Below are 27,053 nucleotides of genomic sequence, written 5' to 3'. Positions count from 1 at the left end.
CCTGAGTTTGAGCATCTGACTCTAGCCGGCTGTTTACAATTTAAAAGCGACAGTTCACACAACTTTAACACGACATAAATATATTATACATCAAACTCTTGAGCTAATTCTGCTCTCACTCAGAATGTCAAAATATAAGCGATGTGATGTATACTTTTTGAGATTGTTTGGCACAACTCATACTAGTTAGCTGCGGCGGGGTTACACATTTTTGGGTGGCAGTGAGGTCACGCTGATTCATCCTATTCACCTTATTCAAAAGAGACCATCCTAGGGCTCTATCGTCGCAAAGGCGGTAATTTTGCGTTAGCGCCCATTTTGCACTGGAATAGCGGCACGCAAAGCCCTAATTGTGGGTGTGTCGGCCCGCTGCGCTTGGCCTCATCTCGGTGCAAACCTCCATATACAGTAGGTGTGTTTATGCCCAAAAGTATGTTTGCAGGTGTGATCATGATGTGTCCATCCCCCTTAAAAGCCACAGCATCACGTCTGTCACAGCTTCCTTCTCGCGTGCACAAGCAGCGGGACAGAGTGAGAGAGAGAAACAGAGAGGCTGAGAGAGAGATGGGAAGAGCGAGAGAGGGAGAGAAAGAGAGAGATGTGAGGCTGTCATGCATAGAAAATCAACATGCGTAATTATGCAGCGTATACTGAGAGCCGCGCTGAGTGATGCCGCTCTATTTGAAGTTGAATTTCGTTCCACCAGCAGACATTTCCTTTATCAGCTATTTTTTATTCATTTCTATTAATGAATATACATTGAATCCGACCAATTACAGTCCGTCATTTTCCCCTTGGTGCACATAAAGACACATGTTTCTGTCACTGTCTGCTTGATGGCAAGAGGGACTTCAGCTGTAGGTTACTCGTGACAAAACCAGACATCGAATTTTCAACATAGTTAACTTTTGCAATAGCCCTATAGGTTACTGGCTATTACTAGGAGATAAGGCAGTTAAGTTGAGCTGGACAGTAACGTTATAGGCTGACAGTATGCCCCGTGTCTCTCTCTCTCTCTCTCTCTCTCACTCCCCGACGAGGGAAGTGGAGAGGGCTATTGCAGCGCTATTAAACGTAGCCTAATGGTTGGAAAAAATCTGCATTTGCTTTTTATTTTCTCCTACCTTTTATCCTACCTAAAGTAATCTACTGTTATACCACCACAGACCTGTATGGTCAGAAATTGTAGCCTAATAAAACCATGACAAACAAATTCTCATTTTTAAATCAAGGTGTGTTTTTTCTGCAATGTAGGCTATAGTTGAAAATCAACGTGGTATTCTGAGGAGGGAAGAGTGTGTGCGTGCACGAGGTGTTGGAGAGAGAGTACGCTCGTTTGAGATGAGCAAGTTCTGTGCAGATTCGACCAGCGCCTTGCTTGCCCTGTTGCATGATGGTTAGAAAATTATCCGACTTGCTCCGCCTGCGTGAGCCACGGAACTCTCGTGAGAGCGAGGCGGGCGCAGATTTGGAGCGAGGCACCACAGTTGCTCCCCACCAACTGCGCCCGACTGCACAGCTCAGAGGATGACGAGAAACGCATCAATCTGATCGCCCATTGATTGCCCAACACAGGTGCACCACAAACCCACAGTGTAGAAACTTCAATTTTATATCTATTCCAAGCTGTCACTCCATATTTTACATAAATACCACCTGTAATGCCTACATTAAAATAAAAAATAAGTAATCTGAAGGGCTGGGTCATTTGAGCAGTGAGTGTGGGTGGTGCTAATGCATGTTTTAATTTGTTTACAAACCGCTGTTAAACAAAACTGTAGAAGAAGAAAAGCAGCTGAGTGTGCAGTCGGGGGTGTTTGACTTGTTGACGCCTCGCCTGACTGGGCTGGGCTGCTCTCGTCTGCTTTCCAGACGAGGCGGCAGTCAACTCAACGAGCCTAGTGACATCCATGCCGTGCGTAATGTATCCAAGCGAGGATTTCCTGCACTGCGCGGAGAATACTGTGTGCGCCCCATAGCGCTCAGGCGTAGTGTTTTTTCCCCCGCTAAGACTTGCTTTTAAGTGGCATTAAAATTGAGAGCACCCAAGGCCAACACATTGCGCTGGAAAGCCTATTTTGGCACGGGCAACGCCCAAACCTGTGTTTACGCTCGGAACATGGCGATGGTATCTTCACCAGAGCGCAAAATGACACTTGCAGGAGGCAGATAGGCTTAGATTCCAGCGCAAAACTGGATGGTGGAGGTAGACAATAGCTTAAGACGCAGGGAAGATAGCATAAGAGGTGCGCAAACGATAGCGCCGTACGACGATAGGGCCCCTAGTCTAAGACATAATGTGAGTTAAACTAGGTTTAATTGAGAAGGAGCTGATCAACGCTGATGAAGGCTACCTGCTGAAACGCGTACATTGTTGCTGTGCTGTACTAAACCTTATTAAACGCATAAAGGACTTTTGTGAGTGCTGGCCTTTTCTCCTTCTTAAGTTTCTACCTTGGCCCTGCACCTTGAATTACTTTATTTTGGAGTGTGGTCGCTATTGCTGTTTTTTAAACTAGGTTTAACCAGGTAAGTCAGACTAGTTTGAGCAGGTAAAACAGCCGACGTTTTGAACAGGAAGTCGCGATACAATGGGTCAAGTGGGTGGGGCTGCATAAGGTGAATAGTGATTGAAATTGCAGTCTATTAATTTCCTCTGTCCTTTTTAGGTCAGCAGCACATAATGTGGTTGTAAGCAGGTGTTCTCTGGCTGTTTGGGAGAGGAATGTAGCCTACTGGCTGACAGACGGCATATACTCCTTCTCCAAATCACCTCGACTGTCAGAGTAACCCCCAAAGCAACAACAAAGGAAGTGACAGTGATTTACTGACAGATTATCAAAGAAGAAATCTCTTGACGCAACAAAAGACAGAGGCTGAAGACAAATGAGCCAAGCGGGTAAGCCTCTGTCAGTCTGTCTAGAAGGGGAATAAGTGCTGGTTTGGGCTTTTTTCCCCTGCTATCATGGAGACAGGCTCATCAAAGCAGACCTATCTTAACAGAAAGGCTTCTATATATAGCAGCACTTTCTGCTGTGTCATCAAGGCACAAGAATGCACCTTTTTCACAGCAGCAACTTTGTGTCTAAAAGGCAGGGTAAACAGGTGTAGCGAAAACATTTATGAGGGCCCCAGCACTGGAACACCTAAATGGATTAGAAGTTGGAAAAAATTATGTTTTGGTTGCACCTGTGTTTACCCTGCCTTTTAGCCACAAAATGGCTGCTGTGAAACAATCTGCAGATTTTCAATCCAGCCCGGCTACAGCTCATGTCACTAATAGAGTACCGCAGGTTGACATATTTTTGCAGTCGCAACGCAGAAGTCCCGGACTTCCGGGTTCTTCACTGTTTCTGCCTATGGGATTTTTGAATGGGTTTTTGGCGCGATGCTTAAAATGAGGTATGTGGTTAACGCAAGCTTATTCAAACGCGAACCTGTGTTCAGCAGGATAATCTTCACGCATGAGGACCACTTTCATGGGTTTTGAAGCGTAAATGCGAGCCCTAGAAGTAAAACGCTCATGCTAAGCTATTCCAGAACTACACACACTGTCGCAGAGGCTTCCACGTCACGTCACCGCAGCCAAATTCAACCTTTTACCAAAATAAGCGTTGTTACTGTGAGCTGACAGACAGCTGACAACATGCACCCAATTAGTTAGCAATCACAGACACACACACACAGACACACACACACACACACACACACACACACACACACACACACACACACACACACATAAAATAAAGAAGTTTATTAAACATAACTATAAACCAACTGGCACTATTAACATTTATGATAAACTAAGTACTGGCATGAAACTAACAAACATGAAACCCACCACTACACAGGTCTCTACAGGTGAAGAGGGGATTCTCTCCACCAAACCATTGCGAACAAACTAACGTTAGATAATTTGTTATTCTAGAATGTACACGTTGGCCCCTATCGTTGCATCGGCCTAGTTTCTACGCCGAGCGCCTGGCGCAATGGGCGTGGACCAGCGCACTTGATATCTTGGTCTTGGTTCAGGTTCAAAAACTTTAATGTCCCCGAGGGGCAATTCGCTTTGCAGACAGTAGACACGACACATAGGCAACAAATTAATACATCATACATACATCGTACATACAGTAACACAGCACAGAATAGATCTAAATCACCTGCACTGTCGTCATAAATCATGGAAAGAAAAGTCTCTCTACCTGCAAGAGACACGATGACATCTACGACTATCGGTTGTTTAAAAACCTAATGGCAGAGGGAACGCTACACGCAGCCTAAAGCATTACAACCACGCCTTTTAAGCGTAAAATTATGCACCGTCATGCTCATTGGATAAGTGCAATAAACGAATCGCACGCTTGCCTTTTAAGCTCCAATTCCAGTGGTCCAGCAAAACCAGACAGAAGCCAAGCGCTCTGCCCCCCCCCCTCCCTTCATCCAGTCTGTCTGTCTCCATATAGGCTATTATTCCATATTATTATGCTTCTCAAACCAATCTAACTGCAGTTTAAATACTGCAAGCATGTAAATATTCTACACTATAGCAAGATCAAAGTGAAAAGAATGTTCTAAAGGCATCAGCTAGAAAAATATAGCCTATCCCTATATGATGAGATTAATTTTATATTGGTGAAAGTTTGTCCAGAAAGATATCGTTTTCTCTCCCCTGCTGCAGGTAGAATGATGCACATAAATATACCCTACATTATGTAAAGTCATTGCATAAATGTGTTTTTATTGTAAAACTAAATGTGAAGTAGGGCCAAGTTATTGGAGCGGACATCACAGTATAGCACATGACAGTAGAAGCGTGTTCCGCAGCGCGTTCCGCTGTCACTTATCTAAATCACGTTAAATCCACAAGAGATATATATAGGCCCAGGAGGACATATATGTTTCACATAGGGTGGTGTATTCATTTCGATGTTTCATTTGGTCCAATATTGAAATGTGTACAATTGCAGGTTGTGTTACCATTACACATTAATTTAGATCGACCTTTTATATCTATTTCGCCTCATTTGGTTGCTATTTAGTAGCGAAATGGAGAAGCACAATGCATGCTGGGACATGCCAGGCAACTTACAACTTATTTTTCCTATATGGGAAGTGTGTTGTGCCTGTCTATGCGAGGGAGTCAGAGAGAGAGAGAGAAGGGTGACAGAGAAGAGGCAGAAGAGCACTGGTGCACTGAATAGGCCTGGTTTCAGAGAGAGACAGAGAAGGGTGACAGGGGAGAGGCAGAAGAGCGCTCCTTGCAACTGGCACACTGAATAGGCCTGGTTTTCAAAAGCGCAAAGCGCTAAATTTACGCCAGGTGGGAAGATATCATTACGCCGAGATTTAAGGCCGACACGCCCATTCTGGCCCATTCTGGGACTGCGCCACGCCCATTCGGCCTAAAGCGCATTTGGCAGCGTAAAGCCATATTGATATCTTCCCGAAGCAGGCGCAAGGCACGTTTTTTTGCGTTTAAGGCCCGTTTTAGCGCCGAAGGCCTGTGGGAGAATAGGGGCCGTTGTATTCATTCATTCAGTGCTCTGACAACGCTCCTGGTGTTACACTATAACACGTCCGTGTGGGAACATATCACAACACGGGATACAATGCTATTGTTACAACGGTAACTACAATTGGAAAATACTACAATTAGAAAATACTACAATTGGAGAATACTACAATTGGAAAATACTAATAAATCTAGTTTGAAAGAGCGAGTGGGCAATAGCTGTGTGGACTGAACGGCGAGGCGAGGGAAAGAGAATTTCCGTGTTCGCCCTTCAGCATGATGACGTATAATATCCCCGTCGACAGTGTAGTGATCCTCACTACTTTCTCCATGAGAGCCACACTAGCCGGTCAAAGTCAAGAGGAGAGCCACTTTTACCGCAAAACCACACAGTAAGCGTTTGATTTAGTTTTTAGTTTATTAAATGATAAAACCAATGATAAAAATTTTAGAACCAATTATAAAAATCATAAAAACTTTCTGTCAGACCGCCGCCAATCAGTACGGCTCGGCACACACACCTCATCCACCCTCTCCATCAGCACCGGTACCCCACAAGGGCGGGTCCTCAGCCCTCTGCTTTATACACTTTACACCCACTACTGTCTGGCTTCCCATAACTCCACCACCCTGATCAAGTTTGCGGATGACACAGCCATCATAGGCCTCATCAAAAACAACGATGAGACCGCATACAGGCAGGAAGTCCAACGTGTCGTGGATTGGTCCGCCTCCAACAACCTGGACCTCAACACAAAAAAGACAAAGGAAATAATCATGGACTTCAGAAAGAAAAACAATCAACCTGCCGTGCCACTGCTGATCAACAACGAGCCCGTGGAGAGAGTACCAGCCTTCAAATATCTTGGTATTCACATCTCAGAGGACGCTACCTGGACACAACACACAACAACAATAACAAAGAAAGCACAAAAGAGACTGTACTTCCTCAGACTACTGAAAAAGACACACATAAGGAAGGACTTACTCATATCTTTTTACAGGTGTGCAGTGGAGAGCGTGCTCACCTATGCCATCACTGCCTGGTACGGCAGCTGCACATCCCAGGACAGTAAACCACTCCACAACATCATCAAAACAGCAGGAAAAATAATCAGGTCACAACTTCCCACCCTTGACGACACATACAAAACTCGCTGCTTGAACAGGATTAAAACCATTCTCAAAGACACCACTCACCCCGGTCATCACCTGTTCACCCCGCTTCCCTCCGGTAGACGATACAGATCACTCAAAACACGTACATCTAGGGCCCTATTCTCCCACAGGCCTTCGGCGCTAAAACGGGCCTTAACCGCAAAAAAACGTGCCTTGCGCCTGTTTTGGGACGATATCAATATGGCTTTACGCTGCCAAATGCGCTTTAGGCCAAATGGGCGTGGCGCAGTCCCAGAATGGGCCAAAGTGGGCGTGTCGGCCTTAAATCTCGGCGTACTGATATCTTCGCACCTGGCGTAAATTTAGCGCTTTGCGCCTTTGAAAACCAGGCCTATTCAGTGCGCCAGTGCTCTTCTGCCTCTCCCCTGTCACCCTTCTCTGTCTCTCTCTGAAACCAGGCCTATTCAGTGCGCCAGTGCTCTTCTGCCTCTTCTCTGTCACCCTTCTCTCTCTCTCTCTCTCTCTGACTCCCTCGCTTAGACAGGCACAACACACTTCCCATATAGGAAAAATAAGTTGTAAGTTGTCTGGCCTGTCCCAGCATGCATTGTGCTTCTCCATTTCGCTACTAAATAGCAACCAAATGAGGCGAAATAGATATAAAAGGTCGATCTAAATTAATGTGTAATGGTAACACAACCTGCAATTGTACACATTTCAATATTGGACCAAATGAAACATCGAAATGAATACACCACCCTATGTGAAACATATATGTCCTCCTGGGCCTATATATATCTCTTGTCGATTTAACGTGATTTAGATAAGTGACAGCGGAACGCGCTGCGGAACGCTTTCTACTGTCATGTGCTATACTGTGATGTCCGCTCCAATAACTTGGCCCTACTTCACATTTAGTTTTACAATAAAAACACATTTATGCAATGACTTTATATAATGTAGGGTATATTTATGTGCATCATTCTACCTGCAGCAGGGGAGAGAAAACGATATCGTTCTGGACAAACTTTCACCAATATAAAATTAATCTCATCATATAGGGATAGGCTATATTTTTCTAGCTGATGCCTTTAGAACATTCTTTTCACTTTGATCTTGCTATAGTGTAGCGTATTTACATGCTTGCAGTATTTAAACTGCAGTTAGATTGGTTTGAGAAGCATAATAATATGGAATAATAGCCTATAATGGAGACAGACAGACTGGATGAAGGGAGGGGGGGGGCAGAGCGCTTGGCTTTCGTCAGGTTTTGCGGGACCACTGGAATTGGAGCTAAAAAGGCAAGTGTGCGATTCATTTATTGCACTTATCCAATGAGCATGACGGTGCATAATTTTACGCTTAAAAGGCGTGGTTGTAATGCTTTAGGCTGCGTTTAGCGCCAGCACGACGATATCAAGTGCGCTGGTCCACGCCCACTGATTTGCGCTGCGCCAGGCGCTCGGCCTAGAAACAACGCCGATGCAACGATAGGGGCCCTAGACTCCAGAACTAATTTTACCCAGGGCCGTCACACTACTCAACAAATCACTTTCCAAATAACCGCACATCTGTTCCAACTGTCAATCTTCATCTGTTATCATAAATATACTACTATCAACTGACATTATTATTTTTATATACTATAATTATCATACTGCTGCATTCATCATGAACTATTACTATTATTACCATACCTAAATTATTAAATAATTACTCTTGTCACACTATACCATTGTCATCAACACTGGCATTATTATTATATACTATAATTACACTGCTGCTATCATTATGAACTATTGCTATTATTACCATACCTCAATTATTAAATAATCATTTCTGCCACACTATTATATATACAGCTATTGCTACTATTATATATTGCTGTTTTAAAATGCACTAACCACGTTGCTGCTACCTCATATCTACTGATAGAACTACTCTGTAAATTATTATGATGTCTACTGTGGAGCCTGGTGAATTATTGGTGAATTGTTATTTATTTTTATTTAATTTGTTACTGTATGGTTGCACAAAGGGGAGCTTTGCAATTTCGCTGTATATCTTTTTATGCAATGACAAATAAACTACTACTACTAGATACCGGTATATGGTGAGCAGTGTTGGGAGTAACTAGTTACTGTAACTTAACTACTTTTTTCAGTAACTAGTAATCTAACTAATTACTTTTTCAAATTCAGTAACTCAGTTACAGTTACTAAAATAGTAACTGGGCTAGTTACTAGTTACTTTAGGACATGAAAATAACAGACAACTTCAGAGGATTACCCAGTTTCTGATCCTCAGACCTAGTCCGGGGAGAGAGCTGCAGCCAGAGCCCCAGAGGTTAATGACCTTGATAGGCTATAAGCCTCCCCAATAAGCGAAGGTTCAATGCCACACTGTGGCACAGCAACACTAACATAATGTGTGCATTAATAACAATCGAAGCTGACTTTTAAAAGTAACGCAAAAGATACTTTCCCTAGTAACTAATTACTTTGAAGTAACTGGTAACTTTAAAGTAATTAAATTACCTTTTGAGAGAAGTAACTAGTAACTGTAACTACTTACCAATTTTCAGTAACTTTCCCAACACTGATGGTGAGTTTCACTGCATGAAAAGTGGTATTTTCGTCAGTAAGCGCCATTGTAAATGGCTGTGGAAGTTCAACAACTATTTGCGGTGATCTGTGGACAGCACAGGAAACTTGGAAGGATTGACGGGGATGGCTGTTTTACACAGCCTCCCCTGGCCTTGGGGCCTTTCACATGTAAATAATAATGAGGTGAGCTACAGAAATGCAAATCAGGGCCAGGGGCATGATGCTCGTGAGTGAGTGTGGGGGGGACCTCTGCTATTGTTTACAGACAGCCAAATATTACATTTGAAAAATTCCACGTTTTGTTTTGTTTTGTTTTGTTTTATTTTATTTGTCAGGGTAAACAAAAATCTGCAGATAAGGCAATTTGTTTTTACAAAATATAATCAAAATACAAACAAAACATATCAAAAACATATTTTTGCTAATGTACACAAAAACAAAATATTATAATATATTCTGGGCTGTAACTGCTTTTCCTTTGCCCTTTGGTTTGAGGTCTGCAACACATTACAATACACTGAACATCTTAAAGTCCTTGGAAACCAAAAAATGTGTTTAAGTGTGTCACACCCCAGGAAATTGAGTTATTAACCACCCAGTCAAATTTGAACTGAATTGAATGTCTCCAAGTGTATAAAATTAGGAGCTGAACATTTATGTTCTCAATGCAGTTCAGCTCTGCTTTTCTTTAATGGATTTTGGTTTTCCAGGGTCTTTAAATCTGATGACTAGGGATGTGCGCGACTAGTCGTTTAATCGTTTAACCGCCCACTCATTTATTAACCGTTTAGTATTTTACTAGTCGGTTAAACGCTGCATCAAGCATCATGCATATTGTTCTTCACGCCTCCGCCTCGGCTTCTTTGTAAACAGGCTGAGCAGCCAGGCAGAGATGCTCCTCCTCCCCTCCCCCCACACGCACACCTACCAGGGGGCAGGGCCAGAAAGTTTGGGGAAGAAAGCAAGAAAGTTTGAAAAGTGGGAAGATGGCGACGCTGCCGCGCAAGAAAGTCAGCACCGTTTGGCAGTATTTTGATGCAGCAGATGACGATGACAACAAGGTCGTGTGTCGGCTGTGTAAGCAGAAACTCGCATATAACCACTCTACCGGAGCGATGAGAAACCACATCCATATGAGACACCTCGATGTAAACGCTGCAGACCAACGCACATTAAAAGCAAACTAGCAAAGCTAGCTACTATGGCAGCTGCCCCTGAAAAACCTCAATTGATTGAGAAAGTTGGAGCCAGGTCTGCCATCTGGAAATACTTTGGCTTCAAAGCCAACGAAAACGGCCTACCTCTTCACCCAGACGCACCACAGTGCAAAAGATGCTTCAAAGTGTACCTGTGCCCTTTCACAGTTTACATCTAACGTTATGTAGGCTACTTTCACGCATACTTCAGTCAGGGTTATCGACAGTCCATATTATTGCCTCTGCACATTTCCCGAGCTACAGTGAGAAAATGCACTCGTTAATGCGCTCGTTAACTAACGTTAACTAACGTAACAGCGGACTCCGCTGTACTAACGTTACAGCGGACTCCGCAGTAACGTTAGTTAACGAGCGCATTAACGAGCGCTCACTGTAGCGTCTGGAAATGTGCAGAGGCAATAATAGGACTGTCGATAACCCTGACTGAAGTATGCGTGAAAGTAGCCTACATAACGTTAGATGTAAACTGTGAGTAATACTGCCTGAATGCCCCACCCATGACAAGAAGTGCTAAACTGGAAGTTGAGATTACTGAGTATAAACAATTTAGAGACATCAGCCCTGCAGAGGATCCCCTGGCATGGTGGAAGCAACACCAGACAGACCTGCCCATCTTAGCTCAGTTTGCTAGACAATATCTCTGTATTCCAGCATCAAGCTGTGCATCTGAACGTGTTTTCAGTACTTCTGGGAATATCTGCAGTCCAACAAGATCTAGACTGACCGAGGAACATGTTGACACCCTCGTTTTCTTGGCTAGGAACCTGAAGAAGACATTGGGATGGGAGGGACTGAGTGAGTAAACTGAGAGTCAGCCAAACAGTGAGTCTGTCTACCACCCATAGGAGAACTAGGGTTTAGGCTGAGTAGGCTGGGGACAGAATGGGAATATGAAGCCAGTTATGCTGCTTGTTGAAGAAAAAAAGATTTGAGTTTCTGCTGCTATAGTGTTTTATTATATTATAATTTATTTTATTTATTTTACTTATTCCCATTTCCCACTGTTCAAAAGATTTGTGTTATGTTACTGAGTGTGTACTTATTTGACAAGTAAAAGTTAGACAGAATTTAAATGCCACCAATTATTTATTTATTGTTGTTATTGGTGTTTCTCTGAGTTTTTGCTGCTATAGGCTAGTGTTTTATGGTCATTTTATTTTCACTGGCATTACTTTATTTTACTTACCGGTATTCTCACTGCTCAAAAGGTTTGTTTTGTTCAGCATTTAAATGCCACACCAATTTATTGGTGTAATTGTTCCCAAACTCTTAAAATAAAGCCAAATCTTGACATTGGACAGTTTCACTTTTTTTTTTACAAAAAGTATCGAAAAGTATCGAAATACAAATTGGTACCGGCACCGAAACAGAAATTTAGTACCGCTACAACCCTACTCTCTGCTCATTGGGTAAGTGCAGTAAAGAATCACATGCTTCACTTTTCAGCTCCAATTCCACGGAGCGATCCAGTCCGGCTTCAGAAAAGCCGAGGGCTCTGATCTCCCCCCCTCCCTCTTATCCCCTCTTGTCTGTCTCCATATCTAGGCTATTATTCCATATTATTCTCAAACCAATCTAACTGCAGTTTAAATACTGCAAACATGTAAATACGCTACACTATAGCAAGAGCAAAGTGAAAAGAATGTTCTAAATGCATCAGCTAGAAAAATATAGCCTATCCCTATGATGAGATTAATTAGATCCAGAATGATATAGTTTTGCTAGATATATATATATCTATTTCGGCTCATTTGGTTGCTATTTATTAGCGAAATGGATTAGCCCAATGCATGCTGGGAGATTTCACATGCCAGGCAGTGAACTTACAACTTATTTTTTCGATTGGACGTGTGTTGTGTTTGTCTGAGCGAGGGAGTCAGAGAGAGAGAGAGAGAGAGTCGTATTGTGCCTGTCAGACTGAGGAGAGAGAGGGAGTGACACAGAGAAGGGTGACAGAGGAGAGGCAGAGGAGCGCTCCGCGCAACTGGCGCACTGAATAGGCCTGGTTTTCAAAAGCGCAAAGCGCTAAATTAACGCCAGGTAGGAAGATATCATTAGGCCGGTATTTAAGGCCGAAATGCCCATTCTCACGTTTTTTTGCGTGTAAGGCCAGTTTTTGCGCCGAAGGCCTGTGGGAGAATAGGGCCCATTGTGTGTGTGTGTGTGTGTGTGTGTGTGTGTATGTGTGTGTGTGTGGGGGGGGGGGGGGGGTTTGGGGCAGCAGAGACACAAAGAAGTTATATGTTTTAATAATTTCCAGCCATTTAATTATCTCCACTAGGCCTATAGGCATCTCAACTCAGCAGGGGACCCCAGCAAGGTGGTGGACTTCAAGAAGACAGTGGCAGCATCGCTGGAGAGAAGAACGAGTCAAAAAAAACGAAAGAGAGCTGGTTGTGTGGCGCTGCTTGCCTCTGCCCTTGATCCCGCCATAAGCACCTCAGCTTTCTCCCAATGGAGATGCGACAGGCAGTAAGAGAAAAGCTTGGTGATCAGTATCACAGCCTCCAGCTCCCAGCCCATGTTCAGGAGGAAGATGAGGAGGCTGCTGCTTCTGCTGATAAAGAAGACTGTGACGGGCCAGACGAAGAGGACAACACAGCTTCCACTTCCTCTGCTGAATCCATTCAACCTCAACCAAAACGGAAGAAAAGTTCCTTGCTGGACTTTTTTGGGGATGGCTATGGAGAGCATGCCATCCCCATTAAGATCGTGATGAGCTGGAGCGGTACTGGCTGGAAGCCTGCATCCCAGCAGACGAGGAGGATCCACTTGTGTGGTGGTGTGAGAAGGAGCGATCCTTCCCAAAGCTATCTCATCTTGCACGTCGCTATCTGTGTGTGCCTGCAACATCTGTGCCAGCGGAGAGAGTCTTTTCAGCATGCTGGACTCATAGTGCAGGCTGAGTCAAGTCAAGTCAAATTTATTTATATAGCACCTTTCATACACAAAGGCAATTCAAGGTGCTTTACAAAAAAATAATTGAAAAAACAAGCAGCAAAGCAGAGGTCTCGCCTGACACCAGAACATGTTGACATGTTGATTGCACTGAACAAAAATTCCTCTTTTCACTGATGCAGCAATTTCATTGTTAATGTAGCCTTTCTAGTAGTGTTTCTGATGGCGATTTATTTAATTATATTTTCTGTTATGTGGAATATGTGCAATGTTCATAATGCACTGGGAAAAGTGCCACCTGCATTTCAGAGCACTTTTTTTTAAGTTATTGATGGTGGATTGTTTATTTTTATTTGCTGTTATTAATGTGTGCAATGTTCATATAATGCACTGGGCAAACAAGGATTTTTTCAAAATGTCTATGCGTGAAAATTAATGGGGAATTCTCTACAAGTATGTTAAATAAGCATATTTACATTTTGAAGTGTTTTTTTTATTAATCTTTTGTTGTTGCAATAACTGCTAATCCTGTTTACATTGGTTAATGCTGCTTGCACATGCTGGTACCCAAATCTTTTTTTTCTTGTAATATTTCAGTCTCCTCTCCTTTGATGCTTTTTATCTTATATCTTAATTGTTTATGATATGTACATGTGTATTTTGATTTGCATTTGATTTAATAAAGCTTTACTATTCACGATGTTCCTCGCAAATGTTCTTCCCCATTCAATAAATAAATATTGATGGCATTCATTGAAGTGTAACAATAACATGAATTTAAGCACACAGCATTGATTTATTATTATTATTATTATTATTATTATTATTATTATTATTATTATTATTATTATTATTATTATTATTATTATTATTAGGGAGGGGTTTAACCAAGCCTGACCAGGGGTTTGACCAATAGCAAAGCTATCATAAGATCTGTCAACCAATCACAAGTGATATTTCTCTGTGGCTCCATCCAATGAATGGACAAGCTAGGTTAGTGACAGCTCTATCCACCAGTCACGAGCCATCTTGGATTGTGAGAGTGAGCTGGTCTCATCCAATGAATGAATTCGTTTTTCCATAGACGGGTTGGGCTCGCTGCCATTCACATTCTAATTAAGTGATACCTGCGCACTGCAAGGTGTGAAACCTCTATTGTCGCGGCTGAAAGTCCCCCCCCGCCCCCCCTGCCGACACCCGCAGATGCGTTTTCGGTGATCAGTGGAGGACACAAACGGAACACCACTGGCTTTGTACTGGCGTGAACTGCCAGGAATTAGAGAGGTATGTGGAGGTATGTGGTGATCTAAGGGGGCGGAAATCCGGCTTTTCGTGCAGTTTCAACCCCCATTTGGTGCTCCAAAGGGCCACAAACCTGGCAACCACGCAGTTTGTTTGACACCGCAGTGAGGGAATGGTTTTGACATGATTGTATTATTTCTATCAGCTGCGAGCCGAGCCGTGAGCCACCAATGAAAGAGTCTAGAGCCGCCATCGTCTCGTGAGCCACACAAAGAGGATCTAGGGTGTAGTCTCATTTAGCCGTTTGCTAGCTAGCCGCCCTTTTAACGCCACGTAAAAGCTTCAAAACACATAAAAGTGGTCCTCATGTGTGATGTGAAGATTATCCTGCTGAACACAGGTTTGCGTTTGAATAAGCTTGCTTTCACCACAGACCTTATTTTAAGCATCGCGCCAAAAACTCATTAAAAAATCCCATAGGCAGAACAGTGAAGAACCTGGAAGTGTTAGCCTCCATGTTTTCCGGACTCATTACTACGGTACTCTATTAGTTCCTCATCTCTTGTTGAAGGTGTGTTCATCAGTTCCTCCTCTCTGGTTGAAGGTGTGTTCATCAGTTTCATCAGTTCAAACAGCTGCTGTAGGGTTTGGTTGGACTGAAAACATGGAGAATCTTGGAGGTCTTTTCCATTGTCACCTTTGGCCGTGCCAAGCCATTCCGCAATGATTTCGGTTTCCATTACATTTCTTTATGTGCCAAGCTGTGCCGTGCCATACTTGAGATGGATTTACTCGGGATTGGGGCCAAAGCACGCCGGACACGCCGCCAAGCGGGCTGCGGTGACGTCTGCCAACCGCAGCCAACCCGTGACGACCCCCTTCTTCCCCTCAAAACAGCTGTGTTGTGAATGTAGGTTGCAATGAGAAACTCTCATGTCTCTGTGCTGGAGTGGAAAGAGCAGAGAGTAAGATGTTTTTAAAAGCCTCTGTGTGTTTAAGTTCTCAGTACTTTTGGAGCTTCTCACTGAATCTCTGTGGTTTGAAGTTTAGTTTATCTCTGTATTTCTGTTTGTACCTTCAAATATTATAACATTTCAGTTTCCTGAAGATCTGCTGTATGGAAACGCTAGTCTGACTCACTGGAAGCAGGCTGTGGGGATAAGCTCTGCCATTGGTGCTGACCATTTCAGGCAGAGCGATGGGAAATCCCTTTCCGCTCCCCGCGTGTCACTCTCAAATGCCTCCACTGCTGTGAAACAACCGCAACGCTAGCTAACAAGCTAGCAACCTACATGCTGAAAATGGCAAGTTTGGACGAAGATTTGGATTGTGCAATAAATCAGGCCTGCTTGGTACTTTCGGTGGATGGGTGTAAAGATAAGAGATACTTTTTTCTCACTATACCAGAATGAAACAGAGGATCCAGACTCTCTCCTGCGCTGGTACGGCGCATGAGAGAGTCTGCTACAGCTCGAACTGGTACAGGTACTCTGGTACAGCACGACCTGAAGAGTGGAGATAGTCTGGTAAGAGAGACTAGGAAACACAAATCCAAGCCGCGCTGGGTGGCCATGCCAAGCCAAGCCATGCGAGGAAATCCCCTATTGGGCCAAGAGATGGCACATGATTGGGAACTAGGGCTGGCTATGGTTAGGATTTTCCACATTCCACATTCTAGTGACTCTCTTCTGGGACTTATTCTGCCTCCAGCTATGGTCCGCCCACAATGAAACGTCATGTTTACTAAGAGAAAAGGGCTCTATAGTACTTTGACTTGAGGCCCTAGACTGCCAAAGCAGGGCTACTGGCCATCTTTTATCCTCATCACTTTCTTCCTCTTCTCCTTCACCCCTCTCATCCTCTGTCAATCCTTTCCTTCTTGGTTTTGCACCATCTTTATATTTCTATTACAGTAATTCCTGTCTCTCCAGGGTCATTCATTCGTTCTCTTTCTTTCTTTCTTTTTTGTCTTTCTTTCTTTCTTTTTTGTCTTTCTTTCTTTCTTTCTTTCTTTTTTGTCTTTCTTTCTTTCTTTTCTCTCTCCCATTGTCTTTATTCCCAATTCCCCATTCCCAAGCGATAATATCAATTGTATGGTTGTCATAAACATAGTCATGGCAAATGACAACAACACAATAACAATAGAATATACTGTACAACATCACATCTTCTCTCTCAGTGTCCCCTCCCCCTTCAAAAACAGGACTCATTTTTGTACTCACATCTCCTCTCCATCTCTATCATAGAGGAGATGGAGGCTCCAAGGAGAGAGAGAGAGGGAGAGAGAGAAGAGTGTCACCTGCTCTCAATTGAGAGGGGGTGAGAGAGAACTTTTTATTCTGCACTTCAAAGAGCAGAGAGACAAAAATCTTTACAAGACTCTCCTTCAAAAACCTCTATTCATGGACCTGCTATAATGAGCCAAGGAGTGGGTCAGTGGGTCAGTGTGTGTGTGTGTGTGTGTGTGTGTCCATGCGTGTGTGTGTGCATTCATACCTGGTCACATGCTTCTCTACATGGCGAGAGCTCGGCAGCATGGTGGCAGCAGGAGGGGTCTGCAGACAGACAGATGCAGAGACTTAGTACACTACAGTGCAGTAAAGACATTCCAGCCCGCTCTCACAAATCATGGAACATGTTGTCATGGTGACTAGCTTTACACTCCTGTTGCTGCGTAGAGTTGGGCCGGTTTGATTTGTCGATATTATACCAAAAATCACACCGAAACGGTATACCTAATTTTACCACTAAGCCCTCGTTCACACAGGACGCCGAACGTAAGCAGAACTGAAGCTTGAAGCAGGTACAAGCTGAATGTACGCTTTAATGTTCACACAAGACGCCTTCTCTTTTCCTCTCAGCGCCTACTCTCGCGCCTTGAACCTGCCCACAACTCCCAATTGACTTCATGCCTCACGGCTTCACGGCTTCAGTGTCACGCTTGGAAATTTGGCGTCAGTCCTGAGTGACCGCTTCGGCGTGGCGTGAGCGTGGCTTCGGCACGGCGTCACCGTGGCACGCGCGTGGGTGGTGTGAACAGCTTCGCAGTAGGGATGTTCATTTTGAAAATTTTCCATAATCGATAATCGGTGAAAATTAACGATCAATTATCGATTATCGATCATATTAATACTTATATATATATATATATATATATATATATATATATATATATATATATATATATTTTTTTTTACAAAATGAATGTCTATGGCAGAAAATACGAAAGACAACGTGTTCTCCTCAATTAACTCTTTATTTCAATGTGTCTCCTCTCCAACACTCTGCTGTCCCCGGCGCATGCCGGTGTGAATTCCCCATGTTTAAAACAGTTTTGTTGGCACAAAGGCCCGTGCCCAGCCAGAAAACTAGAGACTATATGAAGCTCCACCTCACGTTAGTCGGCTGTGCAATTGAGTGGGGCGAGGAGGAACGAATTCCACCCAAACCTAGTCCAATTTTTTTTTTTTTAATAATAACAAAATCGATCCAAATTCCACAGGATCGATTCCAATCCTTATAACGATCAATTATCGATTTTTGACAATTGTTGAACATCCCTACAGGTTAACAAGCAGCCGGGCAGCCGCTCCTATAGCCCATGAATGAAAGCAACTCCAGTGGTATGGCAAATCCCCAGCTGCAAATAATGGGCTATTCACGTAACCAACCATCTCTAAAAACGGCACGATGTTAGTGAAACATGCTTGGACAAGCATGGACAAGTTACGCTAGTTTCAAAAGTGTTGCGGAGGAAATTGCGTTTTTCTGCGAGCTAATTGTGACTAGCCAGTATCTGTTAGCTTGCTAGTTTCCTTTTGCTAGATTCCGTTTCCTGTGCTCGCAGGCATCCCCAATTATGGATAATATACTATTTTGTGAGTGCTTTTTGGAAACTAGCCATCTCGCGCGCTATGCGCTCGCCCGCTGCGTGGCCTCGCTCGGTTGCTGCGCAATGTCTCCCTCTCCCCTCCCTCAGTCTCTCTCCCCCCCTCTCTCTCTCCCTCAGTCTCTCCCCTCTCTTTCCCTCAGTCTCTCTCCTCTCTCTCTCCCTCAGTCTCTCTCCCCCTCTCTCTCTACCTCTTCTCTCTCTCCCTCTCCCTCAGTCTCTCTCCCCCTCTCTTTCGCTCCCTCAGTCTCTCTCTCATGCGTGTGTGTCACTGATAACATCATCAGTGATGTCACAATGCCTATGTATGACATCACTGATGATGATGATGTCATCAGTGACATCATCATGAGTGTGTGAGTAATTTATGACATCACTCATGATGTCATCAGTGACATCATCACTAGTGTGAGTGAATTTATGACATCACTGATGATGTCATCAGTTGGACATAGAAACAGAGAAACAGACAGAGCCCGAGTTCCCTTTTATATACTGATGATGATGATACTTTTTGCAGGAACACGTGGAAGTGTATTTATTTAATCATGCTTGTCACAGTTCACAAACCGCACAGCACTGCTTAAACAAACCCTCAGCCGACTGCTGACCAGAGCCCAGCTGAGCAGCAGACGTAATGACAAATGTCGGTTCAGTCGGTTTGCATAAAATCAACCCGGTTTAAGGTAACTGGAAATCGGCCCAACCCTTTTGCTGCGTATGGAACATGTTGTCATAGTGACAGCTTTACACTTTTGTTGCTGTGGTATGGAACATTGTCACTCCTGTTGCTCCTGGAACATGTTGTCATGGTGACAGCTTTACACTTCTGTTGCTGCATATGGAACATGTTGTCATGGTGACAGCTTTACACTCCTGTTGCTGCGTATGGAACATGTTGTCATGGTGACAGCTTTACACTCCTGTTGCTGCGTATGGAACATGTTGTCATGGTGACAAGCTTTACATGCCTGTTGCTGCGTATGGAACATGTCATGGTGACAGCTTTACACTTGTGTCACTGTGTATGTATGGGACAATTCACGGTGACACTCCTGTCGCTGCGTATGGAACATGTTGTCATGGTGACAGCTTTACACTCCTGTCGCGTATGGAAGATGTTGTCATGGTGACAGCTTTACACTCCTGTTGCTGCGTATGGAACATGTTGTCATGGTGACAGCTTTACACTCCTGTCGTGTATGGAACATGTTGTCATGGTGACAGCTTTACACTCCTGTCGCTGCGTATGGAACATGTTGTCATGGTGACAGCTTTACACTCCTGTTGCTGCGTATGGAACATGTTGTCATGGTGACAGCTTTACACGCCTGCTGTTGCATATCACCTGCTTGCTTTAGAGCATCTCTTCAGGTCTCAGATATTAGGTTTGGGCTAGTCTCGGTTTCCAGACGTTTGGTGAGCGGCGCCAACAGCGCCACCTAACCACCAAACGTCTGGGAATTTCACTGTCAAAATCTTTCTCTTCGAGGCCAGCGAGAACGGCCGGCAGCAGACACGCCTACATTTATTATTTGAATTTTATTTGGTAGCGGCAATGCAATGTTTCATAGTTCCAATATAGAGCAAGACACTGATGTGCTGCAAAGAGAGTTTATACCTGTTGTTTATTTTACAAAAAATTTTCCTACCCGGAAGTGGTCCGCTTGCTACTGTGAACTTGTGTGAAGTCATCAGCAGGCTCTGTAACATAAGCCTCGGGAGTCGGGCTTATCGCTGGGAGAAAGACCTCTAGCCGCCGGGGCCGGATGAAACACGTCCTATTAACAGGTTATGTTTGTTTCTAAGTGATTAATATGTTTCTCCGCAAACGCGGCGATGTTTTGCGAGACACCGGTTCTGCATGAGCGTCACTGCCCCCAGAAAGCAGGCCCGCCCACAACACTCATGCACACATGATTGGTTCTCCGATGCAAGGCTTCCAACAGCACCACCTAACGTTATGAAAAGATTTAAATAGTAATATTCTCAGTCTTACAGTAGTGAAAGACAGAGGGCTGAGTGTAGGTTTGGGCCAATTTTCGATTATATCGATTATCGCAGTATTTCCCGAATATTGCGATTTAAAACATTTTGTTTTGTTGTCCCCGTCCACTGCACCCTACACCCAATGCACCATACACCCACTGAACCCTATGCCCACTGCACCCTATGCCCACTGCGCCCTAAGCCCACTGCACCATACACCCATACCCTACACCCACTGCACCATACACCCACTGCACCCTACGCCCACTGCACCCTACATCCACTGCACCATACGCCCACTGCACCCTACACCCACTGCACCCTACGCCCACGGCACCCTACACCCACTGCACCCTATGCCCACGGCACCCTACACCCACTGCACCATACACCCACTGCACCCTACGCCCACTGCACCCTACATCCACTGCACCATACGCCCACTGCACCCTACACCCACTGCACCCTACGCCCACGGCACCCTACACCCACGGCACCCTACGCCCACTGCACCCTACACCCACTGCACCCTACGCCCACTGCACCATACACCCACTGCACCCTACGCCCACTGCTACCTACGCCCACTGCACCCTACACCCACTGCACCCTACACCCACTGCACCATACACCCACTGCACCCTACGCCCACTGCACTATACACCCACTGCACCCTACACCCACTGCACCATACACCCACTGCACCATACGCCCACTGCACCCTACACCCACTGCACCCTACACCCACTGCACCATACACCCACTGCACCCTACACCCACTGCACCCATACGCTCACTGAACCCTACACCCACTGCACCATACACCCACTGCACCCTACGCTCACTGAACCCTACACCCACGGCACCCTACACCCACTGCACCCTACGCCCACTGCACCCTACGCCCACTGAACCATACACCTACGGTACCCTACACCCACTGCACCCTACACCCACTGCACCATACACCCACTGCACCATACACCCACTGCACCCTACACCCACTGAACCGTACACCCACTGCACCCTACGCCCACTGCACCCTACGCCCACTGCACCATACACCCACTGCACCCATACGCTCACTGAACCCTACACCCACTGCACCATACACCCACTGCACCCTACGCTCACTGAACCCTACACCCACGGCACCCTACACCCACTGCACCCTACGCCCACTGCACCCTACGCCCACTGAACCGTACACCTACGGTACCCTACACCCACTGCACCCTACACCCACTGCACCCTACGCCCACTGCACCCTACGCCCACTGCACCCTACACCCACTGAACCGTACACCCACTGCACCCTACGCCCACTGCACCCTACGCCCACTGCACCCTACACCTACTGCACCGTACGCCCATTGCCCCACCACACGCTACACTAGGGGTGGGGGGGAAATCGAGACAGCATAGTATCGCAATATTTTGTGGGCAATATATCGTATTGTATCAAATGCCAATTACTATCCCTTCATCTAGGGAAAACTAGAGCGAACCAAGCAGAATTTCGCTCGTGATACTTGTACCATGAAGTGACAATAAAGTTTATCTTAAACTGAAGCGATAGTCTTTGGCTCCAACGTCAGACTGAGAAGGCAACCTGGGTTCAGTGTAATGGTGGGTGACGTGGAGGTCGCAGCCAAGGAGGAGGTCACCTACTTGGGCTGTGACAGCAAATTAATTAACAGGAGAGAGCATGGCTCTAAAAGTGGTCTCCAGGGTAAACCAGAGAGTTACATTTCTCACTAGAATTGCTTCATTTATAAATACTGCAGCATTAAAAATTCTAGCAGGAGCCCTGGTACAATGTCATTGTGATTATGCCTGCTCCTCCTGTTACATCAGCACCACCATGACACTGAAAAAAAGACTGCAGACAGCGCAAAACAAATTAGTCAGGCTCATTCTACAACTGCATCCCAGGACTCACCTTCTACAGTCTCATTTTGACAGCCTCAAATGGCTCAGAGTAGAGGAGAGAGTAAACCAGATTAAACTTTGCATGGTTCACAGGATAGTAAATAATGTAGTGCCAAGGAACCGCTTAAATTATTTTAGAAAAGCCAAGGATGTGCACAGCCACGCCACGAGGGGGAGCTCCACCGACTTTGTTCCAGTCAGGTGTAAAAGGTGTATAGGGCAGAGCTCTTTCCTCTACACTGTGCTGTGGAACAGCTTGCCCACAAACATTAAGACTAGTTTATCTACGCCGTCTTTTAAAGCTTCTGTAAAGAGCTGGATCAGGAGCAGCCGATCCTGGGTTTAATACGTTATTTTATTGACTGTTTTCATTAGGCCTTTTGTATTGTTTTTATTATTGTGTAATATGTGCATTATGTTTTTAGTTTCATCTTGCTTCGTGTGTATTATGTTTTTAGTCTCCCCTTGTTTTCTCCATCACCCAGCGTGGTGGACACACCCACGCATCCCCCATAGTCTGACACATGCACTTTAAAACATGCACTTATATTCTTACACTCTCACAAGCACCCATACATTCATTCACCAGTTCATATCTCACACTGACACCTTAAGGAACGCAATGGAAATAAGCTCCTAGCTTTATTGCGTTTTTATCCTTTTGATACTGGTGTGTCTGTGTATGTACTGTATATGTCATCACTGTCAATAAAGATGTCAATCAATCAATCAAAGCCAAGTGTCGTGATATTTTATTATACAAAATGTCAAGTGCACGCAACATTTATGACAGCTTTTATGACAGTGTTGGTCAGTCTGTCTGCTTGACAATCCCATTTTGATGCAATAACAATGACTGAAGTGAGATGAACAGACTGGAAATGTATCTCATTAGATAAAACAGATGTTCACAAAGTTTATTCTTTGGGAGATAATTTGCAGTTGAAAAAAGGTAATAAATCACAATATATCGCAATACTCAATATATTGCAATACTAGTATCGCAACATCACAAATTCGCAATACTATCGTATTGTGACTAACTATCCTGATAATATCGTATCATGGGGAATCTGGTGCCACCCCTACCCTACACCCACTGCACCCTATGCCCACTGCACCCTACGCACCCTGCACCCTATGGCCACTGCACCCTACGCCCACTGCACCCTATGCCCACTGCACCCTAAACACCCTGCACCCTACACCCACTGCACCCTACGGCCACTGCACCCTATACCACTGCACCCTACGGCCCCTGCACCCTATGCCCACTGTACCCTAAGCAGCGCCTGGCTTATTTCTATGTGACACTACTGACCATAGATACTGAACATCGGCACAAAATATTAACACCTTCAGTCCAAAAATATCCATACCAGCCTTCAAGAACCCTCACAAAAGTTCAATGTGAATGTGAATGGACTTGAGGAATATGAGTGAAACCACCAGGTCCATAGTTACTTCTAATGCAGTGGTGGCCCAATGGTTAGAGAAGCGAGCTTGCGACCGGAAGGTTGTCGGTTCAATCCCTGGGACCGGCAGGATAAATCTGGGTGGGGAAAGTGAAAAGACAGAGCTTGCCTCTCCCTCATTACCACCACTGAGGTGCCCATGAGCAAGGCCCTTAACCCCAACTGCTCCAGTGGAGCTGATCAGTGGCCAGCAGATCAGACTGTGGTTGTACTGGTCAGCTTCCAGGTTTGAATGTGTGTGTGAATGTGAACAGGGCACTCCTGAAAAAGAGAGCATTGCTCTCAGTGAGACTCATTTGTGCCCATTTTGTGCTGGAATAGCACTGCGCAAAGCCCTAATTGTGGGTATGTCGGGCCGCTGCGCTTCACGTCATCTCGGCACAAAGCTCCATAGGCGTGTTTATGCCCATAACAGGATTCACAAGGTGAGATCACTCCCCTTAAAAGCCACAGCGTCACTGCCATCACTCTGTGACAGCAGCTTATTTCTTGCTCAGTGGAAGCAGAGTGACAGAGAGAGATAAAAGAGAGAGGGAGAGAGAGAGAGAGAGGGGGGAGAGAACGAGAGAGGGAGAGAATTGGAGGATGAACCGGTTTGGATTCGTAATGAAAATTGATGCTTTTGTAATTAGTAGCCTATTAATTAGTCGTTTCGCTCATATAGGCTATAACATACACATTTAAAAATATTCATTTACAGTATTTAATAGGGTAGGGATGTGAGATTTTAATTCTAGCCTATTTCAATAGCCTATACCAGAATTGTCCACTCGGGTTAAGCTATTGTTGCATGGTGCAATTGCAGGGAGAGAGGTTACTCTATAGCAGGGGTGGGCAATTCTTTTTCATGGGGGGCCACATGAGAAACCCAGATTGTTGCCGGGGGCAGAAAAAATATTGTCATGCCGTAACCCAGGAACTTTGAAAGGACCACAAAAAAATGTCCTCGCTACCAGAGGGCCAGATTTTGCTGAGGATTGGGGGCCAAACGGCGCCGGCGCAAAAACAATTGGGGCATTTGAAGTCAGGTTTAGAGGAATAACTCATTTTTAATTAACAGTTGTGATGTCATTATTCAGTCTTAAACACCAATATTTGATCATTTTCTCACTCACTCCTATGTCACCACTTGCTCTCCCTACAAGGCTTGAAATTAACTTTTTGGCAATCTAGCAGCCAATATGGCTGCTAGATTTTAAAGTTACCAGCCAATTAGAATTTCCACTAGCCAAAATGTTTTTCTTGAAATAAACCAGAATACGAGTGGGTTAATTTAAGCATAAGTATCAGTAAGTGGCCCGGGATTCTCAAAGCCTGTGTTGAGGGTCACATGAACAAAAATGCACTCTTGATGCTAAATAAATCCAAAACCAACAAGTTAATTATTAACATTTTTACTTCAGTGTAGAACAGTCATTTCTTACACATGCGATTACTTTTAGCCTTTTAGTCATAAAGATTATTGAAAGATATTCCATATTCCAGACTGAAATGTTATAACAGAAGTGGAATATTGGCCAGAATGACATGAACATTTGGACACTTATTCAGCGGGTATCTTGCATGTTGCGTTCAGGTGCACTGTGAAAAAAAAAATCCAAATGCAATTCCAGCGCGGGCCGCATGTGGGCCTCGGGCCGCATGCGATAGGCCGGCCATCTCTTTTCCTAAATGACCTCTCTATCCTCTTTCACCTCTCTTCCTAAATTACCTCTCTATCCTCTTTCACCTCTCTTCCAAAATGACCTCTCTATCCTCTTTCACCTCTCTTCCTAAATGACCTCTCTATCCTCTTTCATCTCTCTTCCTAAATGACCTATCTATCCTCTTTCATCTCTCTTCCTAAATGACCTATCTATCCTCTTTCATCTCTCTTCCTAAATGACCTATCTATCCTCTTTCATCTCTCTTCCTAAATGACCTCTCTATCCTCTTTCACCTCTCTTCCTAAATGACCTCTCTATCCTCTTTCACCTCTCTTCCTAAATGACCTCTCTATCCTCTTTCACCTCTCTTCCTAAATGACCTCTCTATCCTCTTTCACCTCTCTTCCTAAATGACCTCTCTATCCTCTTTCACCTCTCTTCCTAAATGACCTCTCTATCCTCTTTCATCTCTCTTCCTAAATGACCTATCTATCCTCTTTCATCTCTCTTCCTAAATGACCTCTCTATCCTCTTTCATCTCTCTTCCTAAATGACCTCTCTATCCTCTTTCATCTCTCTTCCTAAATTACCTCTCTATCCTCTTTCACCTCTCTTCCAAAATGACCTCTCTATCCTCTTTCACCTCTCTTCCTAAATGACCTCTCTATCCTCTTTCATCTCTCTTCCTAAATGACCTCTCTATCCTCTTTCACCTCTCTTCCTAAATTACCTCTCTATCCTCTTTCACCTCTCTTCCTAAATGACCTCTCTATCCTCTTTCACCTCTCTTCCTAAATGACCTATCTATCCTCTTTCATCTCTCTTCCTAAATGACCTATCTATCCTCTTTCATCTCTCTTCCTAAATGACCTCTCTATCCTCTTTCATCTCTCTTCCTAAATGACCTCTCTATCCTCTTTCATCTCTCTTCCTAAATGACCTCTCTATCCTCTTTCATCTCTCTTCCTAAATGACCTCTCTATCCTCTTTCACCTCTCTTCCTAAATTACCTATCTATCCTCTTTCACCTCTCTTCCTAAATGACCTCTCTATCCTCTTTCATCTCTCTTCCTAAATGACCTCTCTATCCTCTTTCACCTCTCTTCCTAAATGACCTCTCTATCCTCTTTCATCTCTCTTCCTAAATGACCTCTCTATCCTCTTTCACCTCTCTTCCTAAATGACCTATCTATCCTCTTTATCTCTCTTCCTAAATGACCTCTCTATCCTCTTTCATCTCTCTTCCTAAATGACCTCTCTATCCTCTTTCACCTCTCTTCCTAAATGACCTATCTATCCTCTTTCACCTCTCTTCCTAAATGACCTCTCTATCCTCTTTCACCTCTCTTCCTAAATGACCTCTCTATCCTCTTTCATCTCTCTTCCTAAATGACCTCTCTATCCTCTTTCACCTCTCTTCCTAAATGACCTCTCTATCCTCTTTCACCTCTCTTCCTAAATGACCTCTCTATCCTCTTTCACCTCTCTTCCTAAATGACCTCTCTATCCTCTTTCATCTCTC

At 44.4% G+C, this 27,053-nt stretch overlaps 1 protein-coding gene across 1 annotated transcript in view; it reads right to left on the bottom strand.

The window, feature by feature from the left end:
• Positions 1–27,053, bottom strand: part of reck (reversion-inducing-cysteine-rich protein with kazal motifs) — a gene marked incomplete at its 3' end in the record, with an annotated part of 253,151 nt that overhangs the window by 144,516 nt on the left and 81,582 nt on the right. Inside the window, exon 2 of the mRNA XM_083631915.1 lies at positions 17,097–17,155. Within this exon, the coding sequence (XP_083488041.1) occupies positions 17,097–17,155 (59 nt within the window). The remainder of the gene's footprint in view (positions 1–17,096; positions 17,156–27,053) is intronic.

This window comes from Poromitra crassiceps, assembly GCF_964638095.1.
Source record: "Poromitra crassiceps genome assembly, chromosome: 2".
In the NCBI taxonomy this organism is placed as follows: domain Eukaryota; kingdom Metazoa; phylum Chordata; class Actinopteri; order Beryciformes; family Melamphaidae; genus Poromitra; species Poromitra crassiceps.
Note: the sequence above shows the minus strand (reverse complement) of the source record. Positions and strands in the feature narration are given on the sequence as shown.